Raw genomic sequence first — 24,494 nt, forward strand, 5'->3', positions numbered from 1 at the left:
GAACCGTCTAGGTCTGCATGTAGAATTCCAGGATGGAAGGCTGACGACAGAATGCTCCCAGCTCTCTCCAGATGGAGGGTGTCTTTTCAAACACCCCTAATGTTAGAATTCTCCTTGACCCTATTTAAAATGTTAGCTGTAAGCTCTTTACTGTTAAAAAAAAAAAAACAACAACACACACACACAATTTTAGGGGCACCTGGGTGGTACGGTCCATCTGAGCACTGGAGTCCTGGTTTCAGCTTGGGTCATGATCTCGGGGTCCCTGGGACTGAGCCTCACGGCAGGCTCTGCACGGGCTTGAGGTTCTCTTGCTCTCTGCCCCCCCACTCGTGTTTTCTCTGTCTTTCTCCTCTCAGAATCTTTAACAAATACAATTTTAAAAACCTGCTGAAGGGAAAAAAAAAAAAAAACCTGCTGAAGGATTGAAATTAATGTTATAAAGGAAGATGAACTTGAGACTGAAACAATACCATTTCCTCTCTTTCTGAAATACTTCGTACATCTTCTGTCATAGCAACAATGTTGTCCTCGTGCAGTAACTCCTCTATGGGAGTGATCTCACACGGATCTTCCTTGGCACTGAACTTGATAAGCTGATGGTTTATCTTGCCTTTTTCCACTTGTATATTTCCCATGAATATCAAATGAAGAATATGTCAATGAAGTCAGTGACTGAAGAATATTGAAATAAGTTTGATAAAATATTGGCTTGCCCCCAGTAAAGTCATTTTTGTTTTAATCTTTCAGCTCAGAAATATTTTTAAACGTTCATCTTCCCATTAGTGACTCTAAATTTCCACTTTCAACAATCCTCACATTCAGTTGCTTAGTGATAACCGAAGACCTTCTTTGTGTGAACATTTCCACTTTATCACTAAAGATGGTAAAAACCCAGGTTTGGAATTTCAAAATCAGAGGTATCTTCTCTGTGCTGTTTAGTTGTTTCTGGTTCACACCGATTACTATTGTATGAGCTGGTGGGATAAGAAAGATTTGCATAATTGATTTTAAGTGCACCCCTTTTAAAAGTAAGTCCTTCCAAAGCAATGGAATTTTATATACTTCTGAGAGACAGAAAATGTAGGCATCATGGTATTAAAAGCTCATTTCTTCTCAACCTCTCAGAAGTCCCTGTAGCCTTGCAAGTATGCATTAGGACCTGGCACAAAGCACATGCACCTTAGTGACTCATTGTTGACTGAATAAATGTTGATTGGCCTTTCAAGTGAAGATTTACAATTTTGATGAAACTCTTATATACATAGAATATTTTAAAATAGGCCCGTCATAGGGTGCCTGGGTGGCTCAGTCAGTTAAGCTGGTGAGACCCTTTGGCTCAGGTCACAAGGGAGTCTGCGTGAGAGTCTTGCTGTCTCTCGCTGCCCTTCCCCCTCCTTGTGTCCATCTACCCCCCCCAATAAATCTTTTAAAAAAAAAATTTGAATTGAATGACTATGACAACATAAAATCACAAATGTTGATATTACCTTTTCTAACCTGTCCAACAAAGTGTCTTTTTTTTTTTTTATCATTTTGTTTTGGTGGTTTCAGAAATACATTTGTATCCTTCTATGTCCCTTGATTTTAACTATTTTCTCTATAGCCAAAGATATTTCAGTTTTCTATTTTAGTCTAGTTATAGTTCAGTAGAACTAGAAAATATGCGAGATTTTTATTTCTGTTAAGAGTTCCAAAGTTTATGTATTGTGTATGCAGGTATAGGAGAACGTAACTGATTCAGATTTTAGTAAGGAATTGTCATTCTGATGCTGATTAGATGGAAGCTGACCATATTACCATGTTTACCAGAAGCTGTGTAAAGATGTTTGTTGGAAATAACACTATTTCTGAAATGGGCTTTGAGGGGTTATTTATTTACTCATTCATAAGGTTTTATTTATTTGAGAGAGAGAGTCAGAGAGCATAAGTGAGGTAGAAGGAGAAGCAGGCTCCCCGCAGAGCAGGAAGCCCAACGTGGGGCTCCATCCCAGGACCCTGGGCTCATGACCTGAGCTGAAGGCAGATGCTTAGCCCACTGAGCCACCCAGGCACCCCAAGAGTCACCTATTTATTTGTAGGCAGTGGTATTCACTATTCCAGGGATCCAACAAGCTTTTTAAATTGGGATATAGTAAAAGTTAAAGAGTATATTTGAATATTTTAAAACCTGTGTTGTAGGAAGAATCTATGAAGAGGGCCCTTGATTAATACTCTCTTCCAATTAGTCTGAAATAATGTTTTCAAATATTTTGAAAGGTTAACTTGCAACAATAATTTTTTTTTTAAAGATTTTATTTATTTATTTGTCAGGCATAGAGGGAGAGCGAGCGAGTGAGAACAGGCAGACAGAGGCAGAGAGAGAAGCAGGCTCCCCGCCGAGCAAGGAGCCCAATGCGGGACTCGATCCCAGGACGCTGGGATCATGACCCGAGCTGAAGGCAGCCGCTTAACCAACCGAGCCACCCAGGCGTCCCAACAATAATTTTTTTTTAACTGAATAGGGTGTCTTATTCAAAGAGTTTTGAGTTTTCTCCAAAAAACATTTTGTTCTTTAAACTTCTGCTCTAAAAGCCAGCAAGTAGTATTTCTTCCAAACGGTGATTGCCTGTAATTTACTGCAAAAATTTTCGAGATTGAATTGATGCTTTCAGAGCCTGAACTAAGATACATGACCAAAAAAGGGGGGGGGGGGACAGCACATGAGGTTACAGTATTCTTCAAATTTCCCTTTATTTGGGAAGTTACCACCTGATGTTTGTGTGAATTTTTAAAAGTGGTTTAAGAGGGAAAAATACGGTGTCCTGATTCAGAGATTCTGTCAAAATGTAACCCACGGGGGCACCTGTGTGGCTCAGTGGGTTAAAGCCTCTGCCTTCAGCTCGGGTCATGATCTCAGGGTCCTGGGATGGAGCTCCACCCACATCTGGCTCTCCGCTTAGCAGGGAGCCTGCTTCCCCCTCTCTTTCTGCCTGCCTCTCTGCATACTTATGATCTCTGTCAAATAAATAAAATCTTAAAGCAAAAATGTAATCCATGGCAACCAAAAAAATTCATGTTGGACCAGGAGCACTTTTCTCCAGATCTCAGCTTTGAGTTTGTCGTATTTCTATTCTTTGGCCAGTTAAAGACCAAAAGTTACTGCCTTGGCATCGTAAGTCTCTTTGTAGGGTCACCACCGACTGGCCCCAAATCTGAGACTGGTCACCTGTCCTTTGAGAAACCTGCCTTATCACTAGAGTAAACGGATGGAGGTCTGTGATTTCTCTCTCTCTCTTTTTTTTTTCTTTTTAAATTTTTATTTATTAGAGACAAAATGAGCAGTGGGAAAGGGCAGAGGGAGAAAGAGAGAAGCAGACTCCTTGCTGAGCAGGAAGCCCCATGGGGCTTGATCCCAGGTCTCTGGGGTCATGATCTGAGCTGAAGACAAGATGCTTAACCAACTGAGCCACCCAGGTGCCCCAGGGTTGTGGTTCTTAAATACTAAAGTACCTTTTGCAGTTTATGACTGAAAAATACTCAGCCGTCACCCCGGATGCATTTCAACACTGTATTTGTTGGATTGAAATGAACCTGCAACTATACTTAGCCTGGCTTTGTAGGGAGAGTTCTCCTATTTACCGGCCAGCTGGTTGTCAGTGTCACACAGGATGACCCTGACGTGTCTGTGAGGGGAAGGCCCCTGGAGAGCGCTGGACTTTGGCCCAGGTGCCGGGGACCAGTGTGAGCTCTCCCGGCTCACTTACCCTTGCCCTGCATCCCCAGGGACGTGTCCTCCGAGTCAGACAGCAACATCAGGCAGATCAACCAGGAGGCCGCGCACCGGCGCTTCCGCTCCCGCAGGCACATCAGCGAGGACCTGGAGCCCGAGCCTGGCGAGGGTGGAGACGGCCCAGAGGTAAGCTGGACCCCGCGGCCTCCGCACAGCTTATCTTTGTGTGCCCTAGGTTGTTTCCAAGTCCTTGGTTTTGCTCCAGGTAAATGCAGTCTAAAAACAGGCGATCGGGGTCTCCTGGCCCACTGACGAACATCAGGGTGTCCCTTCATTTAGGAAGTGCTTACAGGAGTTGTGTTTGATGAATACATGTGTCTGTGCATTACAGAAGGGAGTGACATTGTTTCTAATAGTGGAAATCTTGATACTTTCACTGTATAATGTACTTTTCCCAGAGTCTGACTGTATCTTACTGGATAACAACATGGTTGTCCTGTTTCTGTGGTTGAATGAGCTCTGTAACTTGTGTGGGTACCACGAGCTTTCACTGAGCGTTGTTGCCATCATCATGAAAGAGATTTATTACCAAGAAAACAAATTTGGGTGAATTTAGGAAGGTTTATTATTTTTCCCCTTAAATATTTATGGTAAGTCACTAGAGGAAAAATTGGGAATTGAACAACAAATGAGCAATTTCTGTAACTCCATGCAGCCTTAACCAACTCAGTTTCCTTACTAAAAATCCATTCTTTCTAGCCCGTGTGTTAGGAAGAGGATCATTCACAAAATGTTCCAGCACTCAAATTTGGAACAGCAAAATTGATGATTAATTCACTAAAAGTTACTTAACAGCACTTTTTAATTACAGCTTATAGCATCTCTGCTGTTTTCATTTTGACTCCTCAGCAGTAAAAGAAAATCCCTGAAAATCGTGAATGCATTCCTGAGAACATTTTAACCCAGGCATGTAGTCCCTCCTGCTAGAAGTGAGTCACTGCCCAGAGGAGTGGTGGTACACAGTGGTTAAGAACGCAGCCCCTTGAGCCAGGCTTCCTTGGATCCATGCCTGGCCCTGCCACTTCCTCCCTCTGTCCTCTTTGGCATGTTACACTCTGTGCCTCGGTTTTCTCATCTGTCAGTTAGGGTAGTAGTCACATCTTCCTTGTGGTTATAGAAAAGGTTGTGTGTCTTCTCAGTGCCGGGTGAATGTTAATTATAGTTAATGTAATGGTGGTTGTTGTTGACAAGGTGACGAGAGGATCCCTTGTTCCTGCCATTGACCCCTGCGTCTCTCGTTCCTTGATAGCCTTGGGAGACCATTTCCGAAGAAGTGAACATCACTGGGGACTCCCTCAGTCTGTCACTGCCCCCACCGCCGTCCTCTCCAGGGTCTCGGACCAGCCCGCAGGAACTGTCTGAGGAACTGAGCAGAAGGCTTCAGATCACTCCAGACTCCAATGGGGAGCAGTTTGGTTCTTTGATTGTAAGTGATGGTCCTGTTTGAATGAGAAGTTGAGCAAATGTTTTACCATTTCTTACTGCCTTCAGAGAGTCTTGTGTGCAAATAATGATCAAGATTCTGCCAGCTCCCAGAGAACTCTTATATTTTCCAAAGCTCTGCCTTTCCTAAGAGGACGATACCAAAATTAGTCCAAGCAGGTGAGACTCTGTCTTGATTTGTTAGAGCTCAAGTAAATAAGAGTCCATGACTTTTTTTGTTTTTACCAGCTATGACCCTGAATGTCTTCTCCCAGCCAAAGGCTCATAAATAGTACCTTCATCCCAAAAGTGGTAGGTAGTTCACACTGGGACCTGAGCCATTGGGCCTCTTAATGAGTTCTCTTAATGTGTACTCTGCTGCACCCTTCATCATTCTCATGTCACAGATGAGGCATGATGTCGAAGGGACCCATCCAAGAGAAAGTTAGAATGGGAGACAGAAGACCTCCCTTAAGTCCCAGAGAACAAATCCTTAAGAAGGATTATGAAGTTGTGGCAAGGACCTCAGGGTAACATTTGAACTCGGGTTCTCCACCATTGGGGAGCCTCTTTCTAGAAACTTCGGATGGGGCCGAGCCCCAGTAAGAAGCAGCATGAAGTCCTCCCTGTTTGCCAACACAAAACCGTGCAGAAAAGTCCATAGAAAAAACCTGCTTGTATATAGTTGAGAACAAATGCAGTCTGAATGTTTCTCAAGAAACTGAACGTAAAGATGTGTGATAGTAAATGATAGTAGTCACTCCACTGAAAATGGCATCCTAGGAAAATAGTCGTTATTACAGCCACAGCAGACGGTAGTGGACGGGACGACTCGTAGCTGTAAAAGCGCGCGAGTGTTCAGAGTCGTTACTCCTTCGGTTACGGTGTTTTCATTTAAAGACACCATTGGCCTATATTGTATGAGTCGATGTGATTACTCAGCTAATGGGGCTTTATATTATATGTCTTTTAGAGAAACACCACTGAGATAAAAAAATTTAATATTAAAAGGACAGGGGAAGAAATTATGTGGGGGATATTTGCATTGGTGAAACTGTTGCTGTGGAAATGACCTAAGCAACGAAGCCATATTTAAAACCTATGAAAGGTAGTAAGTAATGCAAGAACCACAGCAGGTGTCCACCTCTAGTCTACCGAGTAAAATAATCAGCATTATCTTCACCATTAGTATTAAGTTAGTATCTCCACTTATTTTTATGGGTACCTGCCTGCATTTAATTATTCAGGTGCATAAAATACTTTCAATATCCAAGTGCAAACAAACAAACAAAAGATCCAAGTGCTGAAGTCTGTATTATTTTAAGATTGTTTTGAGTCTAATTCAGCGATTAAGAATGTCTTGGGAAAAAAAGAATACGGGACTCTTGGATTTTGCTTCTCAGGGTCACTCCATATTCAAAGATAGTAGCATGCCCTTTTCCTAGTGAAGGGATCCTTCATGCTAACCGTCGTGGAAGGGCATGAATAGGGCCCCGTCACTGAGGCAGAGTCTATGACTTTACCCCACTTCACTTACCATTGCACAATACCGTGAATCAGGGAGTGCTACGCACACACTTCTCCCACCGGTGAACCAGTTGCTGATTAGACACGTGGCCTGTGTGTGTGGCCTACTGCTGTTCCCTGATTGGACCTGTGAGGCTTTTTTCCTCACAATACAGATTAATAGAAACGAGCGGAGGAACATGATACATCGCACATTCGATGTTCTAGCTTAACGTCTCTATTTTCCCTTATTCCTGTTCTGTACGACTTCAGCTCCATTTGGAAGCCAAAATGATCAATGCGTGAGCCTTAGAAGTAGCACAGGAGCGTGTCTGAGTTCTCTGGACTTTGACTCCAGCTGACCCTGTCGGTAGAAATGTGCACGCAATGTCTGATGACCACGTGTCAGTATTTGGTCGTCTGTTCACGGCTCTCGGGAGCTTACCCCGCGGGCGCATCCCAGAGCAAAGCAAGGACTGCTGGCTTCCCGTTTCCATTCGTAGAGCAGCACGGGAGCCTTACACTGACCTCTTGAGTCCCCTTTCTTGTTTTGGCCTCTCTCCTATTTTTGCTCTTCCTCCTTCCCAAGGACCAGTGAGAATTCCAGTCCGCCCAAAGCACTTGAAAATGCAAGATTACTCGACTGCTGGATTACTTACCGCGTGGCTCAGGAAAGCTGGTGTCTCGTTTAATTATCTTCTGATACCAAAGAGCACTCGGGAGGCTTGAGGGACCTTTTTCTTAAGCCAGCGAACCTTGTTGCTGTGCCTGTGTTTTCATAATGCTCCGTGTCCTTTCCTCCCTTCAGCAGAGAGAGCCGTCCTCAAGGTTGCGGTCCTGCAGTGTCACGGACGCGGTCGCCGAGCAGGCTCATCTCCCACCGGTAACCACGCCCCCCGCCGGTCCCTGGTTGGCTGACGCGGCTTGTATTTGAAATCATCTGGGCTACGGAGGAAGAGTTTTTCCTGTGCAAATCCATTCTCTGTCAGAATGAGACCTTAGGCTTTCCTAGCAAATTGCCCAAGGAGAGTGGATTTCTAATAACTCAGAGTTATTGCCACAAAGGCTCTGAAATGCTAAAAACTTTGCATCGCTTTGCTTTTCCACCCAAATGAATACCAGATTCTGATGTGCTTACCTGACTTAAACTACTTAACCAGAAGCATGCTTTAATAATTCTTTTCTTTTTTTAAACTTCATTTAGTCACTAACGCTGTGCTCCAGGGAGCTGTATCTCAAGACCGTTCTGAATCCCTTTGAACAGGAAGAACTCTTCTGGGTTTGCGGGGAGCGGTTCTTTCCCATCACTAATGGCCTAAACTCTTAACCCACAAAGCACCTGTACCTTCTCCGGAAAGGCAGCTCTACTGACTAAAGAATTGGCTGTAATTTCCCACCCTCCCACCATGTTCAGCACTACCAGTAAATATGGGAGAATGAGGAATGTTTGTTAATATAGGACGAAAATAAGAATGAATATTCAAATTGGAAGGCAGACCAGGACTGCCTTGGGAGAGGTTTGGCGTATGCAGTAAAAAGATTTTTGTAAATTTGTTTCTTTTGGAGGAGAAACTATTTTGTGGTTTTAGCATGTTCAGCTCGTTGAACCTTGACCAGTTTTTGTTTTTTATTAGTACAAACCTTTGCTCATTTGGGGGCGACTAATACTTTATCGTGTATGAAGTTAAAGGAGAAAAAGATAGCACTTATAAGTTTTTGCAATCATGGTATCTTTCTGTTGTGTACATTTTTATTCCAAAGCATGTTGGTGCCCATGGTTTTTATGGTGACTGAATGAATTCACGAGTGTGCTGGTGAGCTGAGTAGTCAGTACGGTACATTCCGTTGTGGCGCACATAGAATGGGCTGGATCGTCAGAAGCTTGACGACAAGAGCATCCTTTCTGAGATGGTTTAGTACAGGCCTCCCCCAAAGACCAGAGTACTCAGCTGTGATCGCCTGGGAAGGGGATCCTGCTCAACCTGATGATTCTGTGATTTTCCTGGATGAACTAATGGCACTTTGCCTCCTTTTCAAAAATCAATGTCAATTTTATCTATCAAAGAGCTCACTCTCCTGGAAAACTGTTGATTCCTCCCTCTTTCCCTGTACTCTGTAAAGCTGTCAACTCACTGATCACTGGTGGCCAAATTACTCAAATTATGAGTTTGGCGGATTTTAAGAGTCTGCCTAATTATTTAACAATAGGGGGGCAAAATCAGAGTGGTTGTTTCAAGTAAGACCTCTCACATTCCTGAGGTTGCAGTCCATTTTTCCCCGAATCATGGCTTCAGCCTGAGCCTTCTCTGGGTGGGAGGGTGATCGTGTCCCTCTTTTTCTCCTGGTCATCAGTGAGTGGTTGCCCAGCTTTCATTGGACAGGGTGGATTTCAGGGATTCTGATTCATATCACCTGCCTTACTGGCCTCAGCAGTGATTCCTGATTCAGTAAGCAGTGGGTGGTCTTCCTGATAAGCGCATTTCACTGATGTGAATTGTCATTCAACAGCCCAGCGCCCCAGCTAGGAGAGCGCGGTCGTCAACTGTCACAGGTGGTGAGGAGCCAACGGTAATGATGCCCTTGATCAGACATGATAGCAATACTGGGGGTTTGAACATTTTGTATAATGGTGACTATACCTTTTTTGGATAAGCTCAGCTTCTTCGTGCTACAGAGCTGTACATGCTGTAAACCTCTCACATTGTTCAAAGGTAGTTAAAACTATGATTTTTCATTTCATGTAGCTTTATTGGGAATACTGTGTCAGACTTCGATAAAGAGCATTTAATTTTATTTAAAATATATTTCTGGGACACCTGGGTGTCTCAGTCAGTTAAGCATCCAACTCTTGATCCCTGCTCAGGTCTTGATCTCAGGGTCATGACTTTAAGCCCTGCATTGGGTTCTACACTGGGCGTGGAGCCTACTTACAAAAGAATAGAAAAGAAAATACTTCTGCCACACTTGCTTTGGCAGCACATCTACTAGAATATATTGCTACCTTTAATGTTTGTATCCCTGGTCAGCTTTTCTTGTTTGTTAGACTACTTGGGTAAAATAATAGGTTTGGAGGAGAATAGAGAAGCCACAGGAACCATACGCAGTTACGCTGTGGATTATGGTCTTGCACATGGCCCGCCTCTCTTGCCTATTTCCCATACCAGATTTTACATGCTGCGCTAGATTTACTGTGTCGTGCGCATGAACTGGTGACCCTGCTCTGCCACAAGGGTCTCTACTCAGAGGAATGAACAAGCGTTATATAATTTGGGGGCAGAGATGAAGGAACGTGTTTAAGAAGTTTAAAAGGTCTAGGGGAAAAAATAGTTTCTCTGAGCCAAGTATACGTTACACTTATTGATTATTTTAAGTAATTTTTAGCATTCACGTTTTTGGGTGACTTGGCTAGGACTGTGTACTTCAATTGCCTGGTTTTTGCTTGACCCCCAGAGACTGGCTCAGCTTCGAGTTTAGCTTTGATCTCCTGTAGCTCTTAGAAGAATTTTCCTTACTGTGTCACCATTGTTAGGTTTGTAATAACACCTATTACTTGAGAATACCTTTAAATACACATGCGATTGCTGATTTTTGGCAGGACATGGACGTAAAGGAATAATTCAGTTACATTGTTAGGCTTTAATGCTCAGTATTGCGCACAGGAAAATCAGATTGGCATGCAACAAATATGAGCCCAGTGTGAGGTATTGAACTGTAGTGATTTCTGTGCAAGTCAGTCTGTTGGGTGCCCAGGCTCAGCCTCCAGTAGAATTGAAGAAATTCTAAATGAACTAGTGCATTTCCTACTGTGCATGAGTAACTTTTACCAGAAGCAGAAATTTCAAGGTGGACAAGATCATGTCATTAAAGAATTCCAGTAGAATTCAGGGCTCTTGAGCATTCTCTGTCACCCATTTTTGCATTTTACAGGAGCCTTGGAATCTGCTGTTAGCACTGGAGTGTTGTGATAGCTGAGGATATTAAGCGATAGGATAAACCGAATTTTGAGAGCCTGGGGCTCCATGGTGAGAGGTACTTGGCGGGACAGAGTGACCCATCTTAATGAGGTCCTGTGGCCCCTGCCACTACCGTGTCTGTGCCCTCCCCCAGCCGTGAATTAAAAATACGTGTTTGGTTTTGTTTATTTTTAAGGACTGGGTAGTAGTCCTTCCTAAATGCTTTCCTGCTCTCATGTTTCCCACGTACCTGGTGACCTTTCAGCTGCCGTACGCCAGCGTACCTGATGGCTGCATTAGAAACTGAGGTTTGATGAAAGTTTGTTTTTCAATTCCATCTCTCCTCTGTACATCCTCTCCTGCCCCTGCCTGCCAGCCCCACGTGTTCTGTCTCCTGCCGGAGCTACCCTGGGACCTACCCTCTCCCTCCATCCCCCTGTGCTCCCGCAAACACACGTGGCACATGTGCACACATGCAGCTGGGATGTCGTGTACACGTCACGTAGCACCTCAATATTTTTCACTTGTGGTCCTTCCTCTGGGACCTGTTAATACCTACTATCAGCAATGTGAATGTTTGTCGGTTTGTATCATTTTCCCCCATTGGGGAGCATTCAGCTTACCCATATCCTCCTGGGGTAGGTTGCGTTAACCCTCCTGGGGAACATTTTTTCTCATGGAAGTGCTTTGACTGTTGCAGCCTTAATGAACAGCCCCTGGTTCTCACCTGCGGACCCACAGCCCTTTGTTTTGAGAACAAACACTGGTGTATACGCACACACGGTACACACTGGGGTTGCTTTCCGGCTGGCCATGCAAACTGGCCTGCTCTAAGATAAAAGGGAGAGAGATAGTCTGGTCCTTCTGGACTTCGCTGTATATACCTAAAAATACACTGAGTTAACAGTATGGTAGGGTGTGAGCAAATCTTGGGGAATCTGTGATAATACCAAACTGTTGATCATCTTTAAAAGCAGATTGAAACTTTTGCAGTTTACACATAATGGATTTCTCTGTCTTAATGAAATAAATGGAGCCACTAGGATAGGCTGGTTGGCCGTGCAGACAATTGTCTGTTCAGATGAAAAGCTGGAAATTGTTTAATTGCTCACTAGCACTTTATAACTTGTCTCTTGATTGATTAACTTGCCTCTTGAAGACCTCTGGAACGCACATGTGAACACACACACGCAGCAGCAGCAGAAATTGGATTTTGGCTCCAGGGCTGGGTCTGTTGTACAATCTGCCTGGAGAAGCTGAGTCCTGGCTCGTCCCTGGCTGCGTGCAGGGAGAGCAGTGTTACGGGTCACAAATGCTGCTGTTCTTGCAAATACGGTGTTCTCCATGGCCGTATAGAAAGAAATCCATAAAGACGGATTTGAATAACACCGTCTCATATAAATGGAGCTAGAGTACAAGTTGCCCATTCAGTTCTCAGTACAAGGTAAAATGAGCCTGTTCATCAGAATCACTCTTTTCTCCTGCACTCTTAGTTTCCAGAAGCTGATTAGTCCCATTAACTGGATCTGTGAGAGGAACCCAGTACAGGAGGTCTTAACCACTTTCGAATTTGATTCTGAGATTAACCATGGTACATCCAAGTTTATATTGTTTATGGTGTCTCCCCATAAGTACTCTTCCAGGAATTCTGTCACTTTAATACTATCTTGATGATTTCCAGAACAGAGCTTTCAGAGTGCAGATCTGATTTCCTCTCCCCAAACTTAACTCAGTGGGGAGGAAAACCTGTATATTCCATGCAGGATTCCGTTTAGCCCAAGCGCTTAGGGCTGTCATATAAGCAACAGTAAGTCAGGGATGGATGGCGGATACTTTGCCAAAAATAAGAATTGATCACTTTGGTTACAGCGTGGGTTCTGACTCAATTCAGCAGAGTCCAATTTTTGTAGTTCTGGAGAAAAAGTAGCCTAGAAATAGCTCTTTTGGATGGGTGCCCCAGCAAGGAAAGGTGGGAGATTAGAGCTTGAGGCTGCAGATGAATTCATCTGTCTTCAGTCCTCACAGAAGACTCGAGTCTGCATGTTGACCTCGCTTCCTCTCTTGCGGCCCCACACCTACATCACGACCCAAACGGTCTCACAGTCTGGAAAGTACCATTTAGGACCTTCAGGACTTCATCTGGGAAGAGGTCAGGAAAATAGTTACCGTGGTTTGAGCCCAAAGTCCTCTTACAGATAATCTTGCGTTGCATGGGAAACTTGTTTTAGAAATAACCATTGAAGCCGCTGCTTCGTGGCTCAGTTTTGCTCTGGGATGAGCTGTCAGTCTCAGAGAGTAGAATATTGAGGCTCAGGAACTGTACTCCCCAAAGTACATGGCCGTGAAGTTGAGCGCACTTTCCGGTTCACGATTGTGCAGTGGCCCACGGGCCCTCTGACCGCGGCCCGCCTCGTCAAGGCACAGCGTTGGTAGTGACCTGGAAAGACAGGATGCGCACATGGAGTTGGGCTCAGAGACTCACCTTCTCACCCTGACACCCACCTGGTAAAACACCCAGAGGTTCCAAGATCCTGATGAGAGAAGATGCAGCTTCTTTTGTCACCTCAGGGAGAGATGATTCCTGATGTATGGCCTCCTGCAGCTTCGATATTCTCCCAGCAGCCTTGGTGGCCGCGGTTAGCTTGTTTCTGAGTCGCCACCCTTGGGGTAGCACCCCTCGCTCATTTCCAGAACTTCTGTGCCGCATCCAGGCACCCAGCACTTCCGGGACAGCGCGGACCTCCAGGGTCCATGTCCTTTTCCATGAATCTGAAACAACCTTGCTATTCCCATGTTCCTCCGCCCAGGCCAGCATTTCTCACACTGCTTCCTGCAAGCAGAAGTGTCTCGGGAATCGGTCTTATTTGGACGATGCTGGTGCAGTCACTCTGGACCGGACGAGTCTCTGAACCCAGAAACTGTGTGTTCTGCTTTCACCCTTTTAAAGAGAGACAAGCTCGGTGTGGGAGGACAGGGACAGGTGGAGCCTCGATTCTCCGTGTCCTCTGGAATTCTAGCCTTAGCTGGCCCCGCCGACTTCCTGATGGGGGCAGCTGAGCTGTCCTGGTGGGGCTTCATGACTGCGTGCCCTGGTGTGCATGGCTAGAGGGGAGACTGTTTTTGTCCCTGAAAGCTATCGTGGCAGGTTCTAAGCTGATGGAGACTTTAGGAATTAGGAGAGCATCTCCGTGGCAACTATATTGAGGGGAAAAAGTGTTCCGAGCATCCCTCTCTTGCTAACCTTTGACAGTTTGAAATAACTTTAAAGCTCTGTGTGGTTTGACAGTAAAATCTAGTAACCGAAACCGATTGTAGGTTTCTCTTAACGATATGAGCAACAGTCCTTTAAGGGTTCAGGCCTTTACAGTGGACTTCAGTAAGACTTTGGGCCTTGTGGCTGTGTGGGGGTTCATCTTATAATAGATGGGAAGCTGTTGGAAATCAGTTGCCTTCTTTCCGGACACTAATGTTTTCAGTACAAGTGAAATTAAATTACCTCGTCTAGAAAAAGTAATTCTCTGGGTGTACATTACTTTATTAAACTGATGAGAAAGCAAATGCAGGATATTAAATAATGATGATTTCTTACACAAACAGCCATCAGTGGCCTATGCGCACACCACACCGGGCCTACCTTCAGGCTGGGAAGAAAGAAAAGATGCTAAGGGACGCACATACTATGTCAATCATAACAATCGAACCACAACTTGGACTCGACCTATCGTGCAGGTACGCAGACCGTCTACAACTACAGTCTCAGGTCGTAGAAGCCAAAATGTCCTCGAGCTCGCTGTTCCCGGGGTGAATGTGTTGTTCTAAAGGACCCATGTTTAGGAAGATGTTCTCACAAAGAAAATGTGTGACTCTAAGCCTGATACTTGCCTGAGGGAGAATTCGGTCCGCAGATCAGTCCATCCCTAGAGCTGGTCTTAAAGTGGGGCGTGAGAGCCTGTCACAGTGTGTAGCTTCTTTCCCTGCTCCCCTGGATTCCCCAGGCTGGTTCTTACGCTGGGCTGGTGATTCATTTGTTTCCTTTGAATGTGTTCCTCCATCCGTGCCCCCATCATTAGGTTTAATCATTTCCTCCACGCTGGAAATCGGCCAGACCTCTTATTAGTGCTGGCTGCCTTGTTGTTTGGGTCCACGCTCCCGATCACTCGCACAGGGGGAGCCTCCCGCGAACCTAACTTGTTTTTGCCTCCAAAATAGCTCGCCGAAGACGGTGCGTCGGGATCCGCCACAAACAGTAACAACCACCTAATCGAGCCTCAGATCCGCCGGCCCCGTAGCCTCAGCTCGCCGACCGTAACCTTATCCGCCCCGCTGGAGGTGAGAAGGCTGCCTGGTGCTCTCACCGGGTCCCTCTGTCCCGGCACTGCTCGTGCTCCTTGCTCATCTCACTGGGTTTGAGTTCTGCAGCCCCGGTGCTCTCTCTGGTCAGTCGTGGTGTCCGTGGTGCGGGACGCCCTCGTGCAGGCTTCCCTCGTCCATCCTTCATGCTTCTCTGTGCCGCCCGGCTCGCACCCGTGGCCGCCCACCTGAGTCCCACTCTCATTCGGCGGCCGCCACGGGTCTCCGTGCTGGAAGGGGACGCGTCTCTTCCACACGGCTCCATTCTCCTTGTGTTTGCTCTTGGCCGCGTGAATAACTCTCTCTCTCCGAGACCGATGCCTCCATTGCGTTTTCAAACACGGCTGTGGCTTTGATCATTTCTCTTTTTTTCCTTTCAACTGGAGGGCCTGTCACCGTACAGGCATCGTGTTTCTGATGCACACTCGCATCTCGAAGCCATGGCTGGGCATCTACTTGTGCTCCCCTGTTTGTGTTGGTGCCGGTGCCCTCCCTTCACGTCACGCGTGTCCGAGTTAGAGAAGCCAGAGAGTGAATGTGGGAAGTTCTGACCTTGACTGTGTCTTAGAGCTAGCCGTGGGCCCCATCCCGGGGCTCCTGGTGCTGACGACTGGGAGTGGATGTGCTCACTTCCCAGCTGGGGTGTAAGTGCTGCGGGTGCCCCGTGCTCATCTGACAGCTCTCTCCGTGGGTGCAGGGTCTTGTCTCTCTGCTCTCGAAACTGCCTCCCCCTTCCTCATTAGACTGTGAGCTCATTACGAGCAGGGGCACACATTCCTCTGCCCTCTGTAAGATTTCCATCGTGTTCACCACAGAACCATGTTTTGAGTGTGTACTGAGTAAGCCGTCCAGTGATCTTGGTTGTAAGTACTTAATATTGTTGTGTGTTTAACCAGCCTAGAAACTTGCAAGGTTAGATAGGTTGAAAAGTAAATGGATGACAGAAACAGGTTTCAGGAGCTTCTCTGTCGTGCCTCCAAAGAGGAGCGTTCCTTGTGTACCCAGGTCCGTTTTGAGACCTCAAGAAGAGCCCCTGGTCAGCGTTCTAATGCTCCTTATTATTCCTTAGGGCGCCAAGGACTCGCCCATACGCCGGGCTGTGAAAGATACCCTTTCCAACCCACAGTCCCCACAGCCATCACCCTACAACTCCCCCAAACCACAACACAAAGTCACACAGAGCTTCCTGCCGCCCGGCTGGGAAATGAGGATCGCGCCCAACGGCCGGCCCTTCTTCATTGACCACAACACAAAGACTACAACGTGGGTAAGGCTGTTGGTTTCATTTGGTTCCGTTTTCATCGCGAGGTCTACCATGGAGTCCGATTTCCTTCCTCAGGAGCCCTGCTTCTTGGAGGGAAGGTTCCCTGACCCTGAAACACGGCCCCAAGAGGACCTCCTCAGCCTACATCTGGACGTGGCTTGGCAGGGCCGGTGGGGGTGGGGGGTGGTGAGGAGGGGGCCTCTGGGCTCGGGTTTGTGGCTGCCTCTGGGATTGGCACCATTCCTTCACAGGACTCCTGGAAGGTTCTAGTCCTGACAGTTTACCATAGTGGGGAGAAAGGTGTCGTGCTCCCCAGGGCCAGGAATTTGATATCATGGCTTCATTTCCCATGATCCTCTAATTTTATTAGGAGTTCTAATCTTTTTTTAATCATTCTCCTCATCAGTTTTTTTCTGCATTTCTGTTGACATGATCACCTTTGTTTGATGTGTCCTTTTAGTCTTCACTATTCATGTCACGTTCATGTTTTATACTCCTGTCCTCTGTCTCATTACTTTGATTGGGTGTTAAGAGATGTACCGAGGACTTCGGTTGTAAATTTGATAGATCTTTCTGGTGAACGTTTTGTCAAAACTGATTTCTTCTGGGCGCCTGGGTGGCTCAGTTGGTTAAGCGACTGCCTTCAGCTCAGGTCATGATCCCAGGGTCCTGGGACCGAGTCCCACCTCGGGCTCCCTGCTCCACGGGGAGTCTGCATCTCCCTCTGACTTTCTCCCCTCTCGTGCTTTCTCTCACTGTCTCTCAAATAAATAAATAAAATCTTAAAAACTGATTTCTTCTGATGCTGTTGCTCTACCACGTGCCCCTGAATCCTGCAGGAGAGACAATCTGTTGGATTAACGAACACGATGAGATGAATCAGAGGTGCCCATGTATATCTCTGTATGCCTCAGTCCGTCTTTCATTCCTGAGCTGAATTCATGGTGTCTTATTTAACATAGCATCTAGGTCCTTTTTAGAAGTCCATGGTGTGTTTCTGCTCTATTGGTCTATAGACCTATGATTAAACCGCACTTGGTTTTCTTGTTTCTATTTCTGATGCCACAGGAAGTGTTGCTTTTCTTCCTGTCCCTTGTCTCCCTGCCTAATTCTCCGGGTACAGAGCTTAAGTCTGTCCTTCTGTCTCTCATCTGTACTGGTTGAGTTTGGGTGATGGTTGCTGGCCCAGCCATGTGGGCTTCCAGTGAACACGTGTAAATTCCCACTTCCAGTGAAGTCACCAAGTGTTGTGTACAGTTGATAGAACAGTAGTGTTGTGTTAGGAAAGCGGCCTGGACCACAGGGCCAGTCACTCCCACTTGGCCCATGGTGTCCGTTCACTTAGTCCCTAAAGGGTTCACACTCGAACATCCGGTGGCTTGTGACGCAGTGCGTCTCCACAAGGACGTTCTCTGCCTTTGGGGCAGGGCCGTGCCTTTCATGGCAGGGCATCCAGTGTGCTTGGCTCCTGCCGCTGAAGGCTAATAGCCACCGTTCCCCCCGCCCCGGGACAACCCCGCCACAGGGACAACCAAAAATGCCACCATATGTTTTAAACAGTCCTTACAGAGACCCACTCAAAGTTCTTTTTCGGAGGTGAGGGGAATTCATCATGGAGATCTGGTGACATTTCATTTAACGAATTCACAACCGTTCCCAAGGCCCGTGGTAGTGTGTCGCTCTGTCCGACGTGCCTTTTCGCCCAGAAATAATATGACAGGATTGTGGGCAAGTTGAGAATGAAAGATAGGCCGCTCTTTGGAAAAGACAGTCATAGAGAGAAGTCTTTAAGCCTTTCTTTTCCTAGTGGATGTGGAACCTGTGGTTGTCACGCTGTGTTTTCCAGCCCAGAGCCAGAAACGGGAGCTCCAGACATAGGGTGGGTGTTGTCGGAGGAGATGGATGAGCTAATGTATGGGCCACTGTGCTCCCCCCCACCCCCAAGCTGCAGGTGGAGGCATTCGAATGAGCTTAGCAGTCTGGTCTCCGAACCTTCTCGCCATTGTTCATGCCACAAGTGCCGTGGAATTACAGCTGGCGCGGGTTTCTGTTAAACCTCCACACCAGCTTTGTCTGTTGCCTGCATCGTGGCTGAACACACCCCAGGTTGAATTTCCCATTGCCCCTTTCCGCCCAGATCCTTGCTGTTGACTGATGTACTCATTGCATATTTCAGTATGTTAAACCAGTGTTTTGTTGCTGCTGCTGCTGCTGTTGAAAATCCTCAGGGTAACAACTAGGAAGTCCTCCAGTGACTTCCCCTTCCCCATTCAGCTCGGAGGTGCTGGGCCAGCGACATCACCCGTTCTAGAAAAGGCCTGTACAGAGTGCCTTCGGCACTCTCTCCCCTGCCCCTCTGTTTTGATGAAAGACGGAGGGAAGGGTAAAAGACGGTTTTCAGCTTAGAATCTGTTTGGAGTTTGTTCGTGTGTGTGTGTGTGTGTGTGTGTGTGTGTGTGTTTTAAGAGAACAGCATAGCTATTCTTGGAAGGTGAGCTTTATAATGGAAACAGGAAGAGAAACTGGTAGGACAGGTTGGGAATTATGAGAGCACTGGTCCTGCCTCAGGGACCTGCTTGTAGGTCTTTCTTCCTGCATGTAGCCAGCAGCACGAAAAGATACAGGCCGACGTGTCCCCTCGTATACACTGATAGGGGCAGATTCCTTTTGAAGTCTATTTATAAAACACAGCCTTTCACACAGCGGGTAACGCAGGCCGGGTGCCAGCGGTCTGTCCGGGATAAGGTCAGACCACATCCATGGGGCATCACTGTGTCCCCACCTGGGTTCTCAGGGCCAAGGGTGCGTGCTGGAGGCCACCAAGTGTCTGAAGGCAGATGACACGAGGCCCTCAGGTTGCCCGTTCTGCTAAGGAAGCAGCTGGAAGTGTGCGTATGTAAGAGTGCATTTATGTCTTCTGGAGGATAAAGTGTTGGCTGGTTTTGTAGCGAGAGAGAATGTACGTACCTTCAGTCAGTGGCAGGTTTGTTTTGTGCCCAGGTCCAGCCTCATAAACTTGGTTGTTGACTTCTCCCAGGAAGGAAAAATCACAGCTGTTGATTTGACCCAGCCAGCCCTGTGGGGCATTGGCTGCCTTCACCTGCTCCACTAGCTTGGGGGCCAGTGGTTCACGGGACTCCCCGTAGCGGAAGGGGCGGGGGGAGGAGGGAGGGTGGCTCAGTAGCGCCCTCTAGGTTGAGCCTGTAGAGCTTGGTGGAAGGCAGGTGCTGCCATTGTTCTGACTTCCGGTGGTATAATAAAATAATAGAACCCCAAGGGTATCCAGCCCTCACAGTCTACGAATTCCGGGTTTGCATGCCAGGCCATTTTAGCAGACCTGCAAAATTGAGTTTTCTGCATCATGCTCCTCATCCTCACATCCCCGCACTTTTCTGTAACTTCACCTGCTGCTTTCTGTTTGAGTGTCCTTAAAACCATCAGCTTTTTACTGACTGTCTCTCACAGTAGCCTCTGTGTGTGAGGGCGGCAGGGCGGGGTTGCATGCGGCATCCGGGAGCTCGCATGGTCAGCAGCTGGGAGGGGGGTACCCAGGGGGCCTGTGGTGGGCATCTCCAGCGCCAGCTCAGAGCTGGCTCTCAGTGGGTGCTCCCAAGTTTTTCCTCTGTCCACAGTCAGCCTGTCAGAAACATTTACCCAATTTCCAGCTTCTTGGACCTTACAAATCCAGAATCTTACTGTGTGTGTTTACTATACTGCTTGTGTTCCAGTATACAGCAGAATACGGGACCGATTGCATGCCTCTCATTGCACTTTAAAAAGGGTGTCAGTGAGGGGCGCCTGGGTGGCTCAGTGGGTTAAAGCCTCTGCCTTCAGCTCAGGTCATGATCTCAGCGTCTTGGGATTGAGCCCCACATCAGATCTCTGCCTGCCTCTCTGCCTACTTGTGATCTCTGTCTGTCAAATAAATAAATAAAATCTTTAAAAAAAAAGAAATCAGTGAGGTTCAGGGTCAATAGCCATCATAAACTCCTGACACAATTTACTTCTTCAGGTAGTTTGGTCTAGTGAATAGAAAGTCGAGGTTGGCTTTTGGGGGGTTTGTTTTTTGCTTTTTTAATAGACTTAGCCAGTTCCAAAAATCTGTCGCTTTGTTATAATCCAGTGATGCTAACAGCTTACACTGTTGAATTGGGAAATATTTTTAACAGCTCTCTCGGAGTATAACTTACGTGTCCTACAGTTCACCTGTTTAAAGATACACAAGTGGGTGGTTTTTAGACCATTAAATAAATATGTGCAACCCTCACTGTAATCAGTTTGAGGGCATTTTCATACCCATCAGCTGACACAAAGTGATTTTTTATTATTTTCTGAGGTTTATACCAGTTATTTCATTTTCTTGTGGCCTTGGGAAAGTGGTGAGGCAGAAGACCTTTTAGTGATTTGCCAGCAACAAAGGCTTTCATATAATTGAAATAAAGGGGTTTTTTTTAGGTTTCCTTTTGTTGTTGTTGTCGTTGTTTTTAAGATTTTATTTATTTGACAGAGAGAGATCACAAGCAGGCAGAGAGGCAGGCAGAGAGAGACCAGGAAGGAAGCAGGCTCCCTGCGGAGCAGAGAGCCCAATGCAGGGCTCCATCCCTGGACCCTGGGATCATGACCTGAGCCGAAGGCAGAGGCTTTAACCCACTGAGCCACCCAGGCGCCCCTGTTGTTGTTTTTTAATCTCAGGCTTATTTAATTGACCGTGTGCTATTCTGAGTTTTATCATTTGTTTCCTAATCTTTTGAGTTTAAAGCATGAATTCTCCGAAGCTCATTGTACTTCATTGGGTCCGTGTTCATGAGAGGGTGCTCCCAGACTCTGGGTGAGGACTTTCAGGCAAGTTCTCCTGATCTCGCAGCTCAGTGTCCTCATCTAAAGGAGCAGAGATCATGTGTGCACAGCCTTCTGATTGACACCTGCCTGTTCTTTGTCAATTATAAAGCATGACCCAAGATGCCAGAGCACAGATTTCTCCTTTGTTGTGTTGGTTTGTTTTTTTTTTTCTCTTTTGTTGGTTCTTCGTACTATCTTATGAGCCATATCCCTTAAGAGAAATCTTTGGCAAACTTTTAAGTATTGAGACATAAATGAGAATCTCATTTACAGGACCGCATCAGGAATCTCAGTAAAGTTCTCTAGTTAGGGGTCGGAGGTATCCCGTAATGAGGCCACCAAACTCTGGCCAGGACACAACTTGACCCTCAGATCAGAGTCACAGATCAGGGAGTAGAAGGGCACAGAAGGAAGCTTGGGACTGATGGGAAGGCCGGCTGCCCTCACCCGCGGCTCAGTAGCAAAGAGACCTGTACACACCACCATCCCCACCCCCTCTGTCCAAGAGAGCCTCATCTGCACAGCCCCCTCCGTTGTGGTTTCCATAGTAACCTCTCTGCTGGGACTCTCTTCCTCTTCACCTGCTAGAAGCCTCAGGGGAAAACACTTCACCTTTAATTGAAATACCCTCACTGTTCTGCTTTCACCAAGGACAGGAGAAGAATAAAATCTTTCTTGAGAGCTGGTCAACCAGCCTTCCTATACAAAGAGAAGACCTCTCTTCCCCAGGGCAGGCAGGCACGTGGCTCCATGCCCTTGGACTGCCCTGCTCCAGAAGGGGAGGAGCCAGTGACATCACACACAGAGTCCCTTGTAACGTCCTCTGCCTTTGACGTTTTTTCTTGCAGGAAGATCCACGCCTGAAATTTCCAGTACACATGCGGTCAAAGGCATCTTTAAACCCCAATGACCTCGGCCCTCTTCCTGTGAGTACGCTGGAGACACGCAGACTAGTCTCAAAGTATTTATCCATTCATCTGCGCCATGTTGATGGAGAGACCCTGTGGGCCTTCTCTTTCTCTAGGCATTTTTAGGTTCCATTGGTCTTTAATCGCTTCATAGAATTGGGTGCATGGCTGAATTCCAAAAGCACATTCAGTCGATGCCCTGTACTTGTGAAAGAGGTTTCTGAATGTTAGCAGCTCAGAGAAAGTAGACCCTATAACTAGAATGTCAGAGGTGGTCTCTACACATGACAGGCCACTGGCATTTATTTTCTAACATGGTAGCCGCTCGGTTCCATCCGTCCTGCTGATGCAGTCACTGGAACAGAAATATTGAAAACAGTGGGAGACAAAGGAAATAATCACCAACCGTTTCTGTAAATCATTAGCCTGCAGATGTATTTTAAGTTTTTCTCTCCTGTTGAGGACTGTCTATAAAGTTTAATTTCTTTGATGGTTTATTGTCTCTGGGGGGCCCAAGTGGGCATTGAGCTCTGTTTACTCCCATGTTGGGCTGGATTGAAACTTTACTCACTACTTTCTCAGCCTCCCCCCATCCACAGTCAAAAAACCATACGAGGGCAAGAAGGTGGGGAGACTCGAGGCTCCTGTAGAACGGGGGGTGCTGGGAGTTCTCGAGGGGATTTTCCCAGGGCCAAGAACACCTCCGTTGCCTGGCCTGTGGTCTGTGGTGGCACAACTTGAATCTAGAAAGGTTAGGGTTCAGTTTTCGTTCCTCGGGCTTTACACAAAGATCCCTCCCTCTCCAGAACTGTCTGGTTCCTGGGTTGAGATGGAGAGAGCCTGGAGAGAGCCAGAAACCGAGATCAGATACGAAAGAACGCGGGTTGTCATCCCGTGTTGGATCCCTGAGTTGTAATAGCAAGTAGGCACCGTTCAGATAATGAGGGTATTCTGGCCTTCCCTCGGAAGAAATACCCAAATCTGTTTCCTGAGTCCAGAGAGAGAGAGAGAATCTCAGTGGTAGGTCCCTCGGCCACGCGGTGACAGGACTAAAGCCTCTGGCTCTGCATGTTTAAGTCAGCCTCCCTTCTCCCTTCAGTTCTCGGTATGAGCTACTCAGTCCTAAACCCGGCTGTTCGTGGAACCCTGGAGTTGCTCTTGGAAGCTTTTGACAGAGCAGGCCCTGCTTCCTGGTCATCACACAGCCAGTGAGGGCGCCAGAGGCTGGCGGACACATGATATAGCGTGTTGATAGATGTTGACGGGTTAACGTGAGTTGTTTGTGGTTTGTTCTTAACCTGACAAGAACCCTGGAAGAGAAGAGCCAGAAAGTGTCCTTGGAGTGTTTAAATTTAGCCATTGAGATCGATTGATTGATTTACTTACCTACTTATTTATTTATTTGTTTATTTACTTATTTATTTATTGAAACTGTTAGGTAATGGTTGTATATTTTCTTTCTTTCTTTCTTTCTTTCTTTATTTCTCTCTCTCTCCCTCTCTCTCTCTCTTTTTCTCTACTACCAGCCTGGTTGGGAAGAAAGAATTCACTTGGATGGCCGAACATTTTATATCGACCACAGTAAGTAGGCTCTTCCATGGACACACAGGCATGGCAGGTGGAGGGACAGGGGAGACGGAATCATCCGGATGATAGTGAAAGGCGTGTCATTTCACTCTTCGTCCAGGCAGCCAGGTGTTCTGTGGCGAGAATGAGCGCAGAGAGTCAGTGCCCTCGTACGGTACTGTGCATTCCTCCCAAGTTTGCCTGAAAGGAGCCCATCAAGCTTTTACCCAATTTGATCTTGTGACCTATTAACTTTTTTTTGTCCCATTAAAAAAATTTTTGGGTCAATAACCCCTTGATCTCTGCGCTTTTAATAAATACACTCTAGTAATAGAAAATAAGGTTAGAAGTAACAATGGAGTCAAAAATCTGTGTGAGCCATGCTGAAAGCAGCATGTGTCCTCAACACCACCATCAGAGGTCTTACGGCAAGAAGCCCATTCTGACTTATTTTCTATTCATAGCATGTGCCTTTACACCCAACACACTAATCTCTATGTAGTTCGTATCTTGAAATTACAGTTGCTCCAGCACCTGTGAATAAATGTGCGGTTTCTCATTTCAACTAAAAGTTAAAATAATAAAGGTTTCACTTTTAGCCAGTGTTGATTTTGGTTTTTGTTTTTGTTTTTAAGGCAACATGCCATCCATGGTAACATACGTGTATATCCCCCAGAACTTCTAGAATATGTGTATGTAAGAGAAGTCTTCAGTTCTGTTGAGAGGCGTGTGCAGCTGGTCAGATTTTGTCCTGTGTTTTCATTTGGTTCCTAAAGATCAGCGAGTCGGCCTCGGGTTTCTCCAGCATTGCATTCTCTTAACTCATCAGAAGTCCCCCGGGGAGCCGGTGGCTGGAAAGTCGGACCACGGGTGTCCTCAGGAGCCTGACAGACTTTTTATAAATTAAGGAGCCC

General features: G+C 46.5%; 1 protein-coding gene across 7 annotated transcripts in view; it reads left to right on the plus strand.

Moving 5' to 3' along the window:
• The window catches only part of NEDD4L (NEDD4 like E3 ubiquitin protein ligase), a 330,740-nt gene that overhangs the window by 266,436 nt on the left and 39,810 nt on the right, over nt 1-24,494 (plus strand). For 3 of the 7 annotated variants that reach the window (XM_045065672.1, XM_004745557.3, XM_004745552.3), the window contains 9 exons: nt 3,766-3,898; nt 5,022-5,198; nt 7,509-7,583; nt 9,209-9,268; nt 14,251-14,382; nt 14,863-14,982; nt 16,073-16,270; nt 21,955-22,032; nt 23,541-23,595. In XM_045065672.1, coding sequence (XP_044921607.1) covers nt 3,766-3,898; nt 5,022-5,198; nt 7,509-7,583; nt 9,209-9,268; nt 14,251-14,382; nt 14,863-14,982; nt 16,073-16,270; nt 21,955-22,032; nt 23,541-23,595 — 1,028 coding nt within the window. The remainder of the gene's footprint in view (nt 1-3,765; nt 3,899-5,021; nt 5,199-7,508; nt 7,584-9,208; nt 9,269-14,250; nt 14,383-14,862; nt 14,983-16,072; nt 16,271-21,954; nt 22,033-23,540; nt 23,596-24,494) is intronic. The other 4 variants (XM_013052743.2, XM_004745553.3, XM_045065671.1 and 1 more) reach the window with 3 other exon arrangements.

This window comes from Mustela putorius, unplaced genomic scaffold (genome assembly GCF_011764305.1).
Source record: "Mustela putorius furo isolate JIRA1106 unplaced genomic scaffold, ASM1176430v1.1 tig00003858_pilon_pilon_pilon, whole genome shotgun sequence".
Classification (NCBI taxonomy): domain Eukaryota; kingdom Metazoa; phylum Chordata; class Mammalia; order Carnivora; family Mustelidae; genus Mustela; species Mustela putorius.